At 38.3% G+C, this 3,673-nt stretch overlaps 1 protein-coding gene across 1 annotated transcript; it reads right to left on the bottom strand.

Annotated features, from left to right (window-relative positions):
• Positions 1-2,360: 2,360 nt before the first annotated feature.
• On the bottom strand, positions 2,361-3,317 carry LOC147684512 (olfactory receptor 1f45-like). Its single transcript, XM_086939673.1, has one exon. It carries the CDS (start codon positions 3,315-3,317, stop codon positions 2,361-2,363), a length of 957 nt encoding a protein of 318 aa, XP_086795799.1.
• Between the last annotated feature and the right edge of the window lie 356 nt (positions 3,318-3,673).

The following is a 3,673-nucleotide window of genomic DNA, read 5'->3' as shown; positions in this document are numbered from 1 at the left end:
TAAGGTTAAAGTGAACTTACAGTTAGGTATGGTACTAAGATGTAGATTACCATAAATTCCCAGAAACTCCCTGATAAAAGTAAAGGTTAAAGTGACTTTATAGTTAGGTATGATAATAAGGTCTTAGCTTAAGTTAAAAAATATTGATTGAAAGAAAGAGATTAAACTGACATTATAGTTAGGTGTTGAAACAAGATACAAACTACTGTTTTGAAACCAAATAAATTGAAATTCACCAGTTAAAGGTAAGCGATCTAACAATAATTTGTTTCACTCAATGACTCTATATGATCTCATATATTACATCACTCCTGACATGTTAAATTGCATAATTTATGACATTTGCAGCATTTGTTGTGCTATTTTTCTAGCATGAAATATGTCCTTGTATCGAAATCGAAATAGGGACACAGTGCGCACTAAATGGCAGTTTTAAAATGTGTCTAATTTTGTATAATGCTGCAGAATTTTGGATAATTATCAAAAAGAAGATTACACAAATTTTGCACTCCTAGTTTTAACTCCCTTATTACTCTACTAATAAAGGGAGTAGGCATTATTATTGAACTTTTATTAATGTTTCAATAAAACACATTCTTGTTAAGTGTAATAAACAAATGTGAAATGACTTCAATGCATTATTTTATCAGATTGCTTTTTAAGAAACAGTTTGATTGAGGCAATCAAATATAAGACTTTGATTTTCCTTTTCACACCCATTTTTAACATATGACTTCAGTATCTGCTTACTTATTGTGGTTGTGTTCAAAGACATATCTGCCTTTTAGGACGATTGAAAGTTATTTAGCTGTAAGACTGGTTTCCAATCTCTTTGTCGGCCAAAAGCTCAGGGTTCATTGTGCAGGGGACATATGCGCAACATGCTGATCCAATTCTTCATGAATTACTGGGAGCCTAAATAGACGGTATTCATCCAGCAGCATCAGTTTATGTCCCAAGGGTATATAATCCACCAATAGGTATAAAATGTCAAGCATTCTTAGCATCAATGTGAATACTGAAAGCGTATGCAGTTTCTATTAAATTGCTAGTATATATGGAACAGTGAGTACTATATGAGTTGCGACATTGTTTGTACTGTGGATCTAACTATATTTATAGTTCCTAGCTCTTAGGGGCAATTTAACACTTGATGAAAAATGTGGTAGTAAGTGCTACAATCTGCAAGTTACAGGTGTTTAAAGGGACATTTACTAGTAGAAGACACATTTTTAAGAAACATTCTATCATTCCCAGAATACAATGTTTAAGTTTGAAGCTGGTTGCAGGTCAAAGGAAAGATCAAGAAGAAGTCTCCCATTTGAGGAACAGTGCTTATTTTTCCCCTTCAAATTTGAAATCAACACAATTGGTGTAAAACCACATAAAGAGAAATGAAGGAGAAAGACAAAGAACCAAGAGAAAGGGAAAAAGCAGGAACCAGCTGGAGTGACATAAGGTGTATGGTGTGTCTGGTGGTGGATTAAAGATGCATGAGGTGGAATCAAGACCACGCTGTGTTGGTATTCTACACAGCGACATTTACTACCACCTGCTGCAGACTTCTGAGCAAAAGATGTATCCCCCCACACATACTATTTTTGAAATTAACTAGTAAATAAGGAGAGAAGAGTGGCAAAGAGTGAGGTCTTGAGTTATGAGTGAAGGGCCTGGTTTCAAATGAGAGAGAGGTTTTCCCTATAAGGTGTGGGAAAAGAAAGAGACAGAGGGGCTTATGTACAAGCCCCTTGAACTGCTGGTGCATCACTTTTAATACGGGAAAAGTGATGCACTGGCAGCGCAAGGGGCTTGTAAATAAGCCCCAGAATGTCTTCTGATGATATCCTTTTTTGAGGATCCCCACAATCATCTGATTGATGCTGGTACTGGAGTAGGTACGGTGTAAGACTGGTAACATTTCATTAGTGACCTTGCAGAAAATGTACAGTGCCTTCAATTTGGTGTATCTTGGTGCAAATGAAGAAGCCTGAATTTGCGAGCAATGTGGTTGTGTTTCCTTTGGCACTTGGTTAGACAGCAGCTGCTCAGAAGGCACATTTGAGTGGGTGGCAGTCGAATATAGGCAAGTCTATTGAACCAGGTCAATGTGTGAGCTGATAGTTTCTTGCTTCATTGAATGAATGAAATAAAACTTATAACGTGCAGACTTTGCCCAAAGGCATCAAGGCGCCTACACAAAAGTTGGAGTTAAGACTGATTGTCAAACAAAAGTATTAATCCTTTTTGGGAGAGTGATGTTAGAACCAATCAGATATTGTTAACTTTGAAATTAAATACCAGATGTCAAGTTTCAAAGAGGGTCACTTATCTTTTGAGGGCCACTGGCATGTCCACTCCAATCATAAACAAAAAATTGTCTTTTTTGTTTGGGAGGAAATAATTCTCTGTATTGTTTTCTTCAGTGCCTCCTTGACTTCCTGGTTCCTAAAGCTGTAGATGAATGGGTTTAACATTGGGGTTATTACAGAGTATACAGCACTTATAATTCCATCAGATGGCAACGCGTAGCTCAATGAAGGTCGGAAATAAATGAAAATCGCTGTGCCATAAAAGAAAGAAACTACGGTCAGGTGGGATGAGCAGGTAGAGAATGCCCGCCACCTCCCTTTCCCAGAATGAATCTTCAGAATTGAGGAGATAATGATTACATAGGACACAAGTATGAACAGAAAAGGTCCCATAATGATCAGAGTACCTTCTGTGAATATAATACGTTCATTGTTAGAGGTGTCACTGCAGGAAAGCTTGAGTAGTGCTGTCAAGTCACACAAGAAGTGGTGAATGTGGTTGTCAGCACAGTAGGACAAGTTTGAGATGGTGATGGTGTGCAGCAGGGAGTGCAAGAAGGCCACAAGCCAGGATCCAGCCACCAAAGTCTTGCACAGCCGGGGGTTCATCAACACAGTGTAGTGAAGGGGTCTGCAGATGGCCACCCAGCGGTCATAAGCCATCACAGCAAGAAGCAAGTCATCTGTGATACCCAAGATCGCAAAGAAGAACATCTGCGAGAAGCAAGCTGTGAATGAAATGGAACTCACCTCCATAAGAAGGTTTGCTAACAGTCTGGGGACAGTGACCGTAGAGAAACAGATATCAACAAAGGATAGATTGGAAATAAAGAAATACATAGGAGTATCCAGTTCGGGTTCACATCGAATGATCGTGATGATGAAAATATTCCCCATCAGCGTAACAACGTAGATGATGAGAAAGAGCAAGAACATGCCTATAGACTTCTTTTGCATGCCGGTGAACCCCAGGAGAATGAACTCCGTTGTCTGATTATTTGGTTCCATGGACATAGCAAGTGGAGACTGGAAGAAAGAAGACATAATCAGTACAGAACTGTAACTGTATCTCTGAGCCTATCAACAATATAGCATTATTGTGCCTATTCTCTAACTACTGTTATCATTCTTGGAAAAAGTTTTTTTAAAATTCTGTCCTTAATGTCTTATTGTACAATCACATCATACTGAGAGTGCCGGAGGCTTCAATTCAACTGAGTAAAGTGAAGCTCCTAAATGGATTGTTTCAAAAATTATTCTTTCTGAAAATGCACTTTCAAGCTAGGAATTAAAGTTTCAACGTTAAACTAATTTCTTTGGGACATCAATGTAGAAAGCCAGTGTCTGCACAACTTCCCATCATG

Source organism: Lissotriton vulgaris, chromosome 10 (genome assembly GCF_964263255.1).
Source record: "Lissotriton vulgaris chromosome 10, aLisVul1.2, whole genome shotgun sequence".
In the NCBI taxonomy this organism is placed as follows: domain Eukaryota; kingdom Metazoa; phylum Chordata; class Amphibia; order Caudata; family Salamandridae; genus Lissotriton; species Lissotriton vulgaris.
Note: the sequence above shows the minus strand (reverse complement) of the source record. Positions and strands in the feature narration are given on the sequence as shown.

What these genes read in the sequence shown, in the direction of transcription:
- LOC147684512 (XM_086939673.1), bottom strand. Translation starts at nt 3,317, where the DNA reads ATGGAACCAAATAATCAGACAACGGAGTTCATTCTCCTGGGGTTCACC.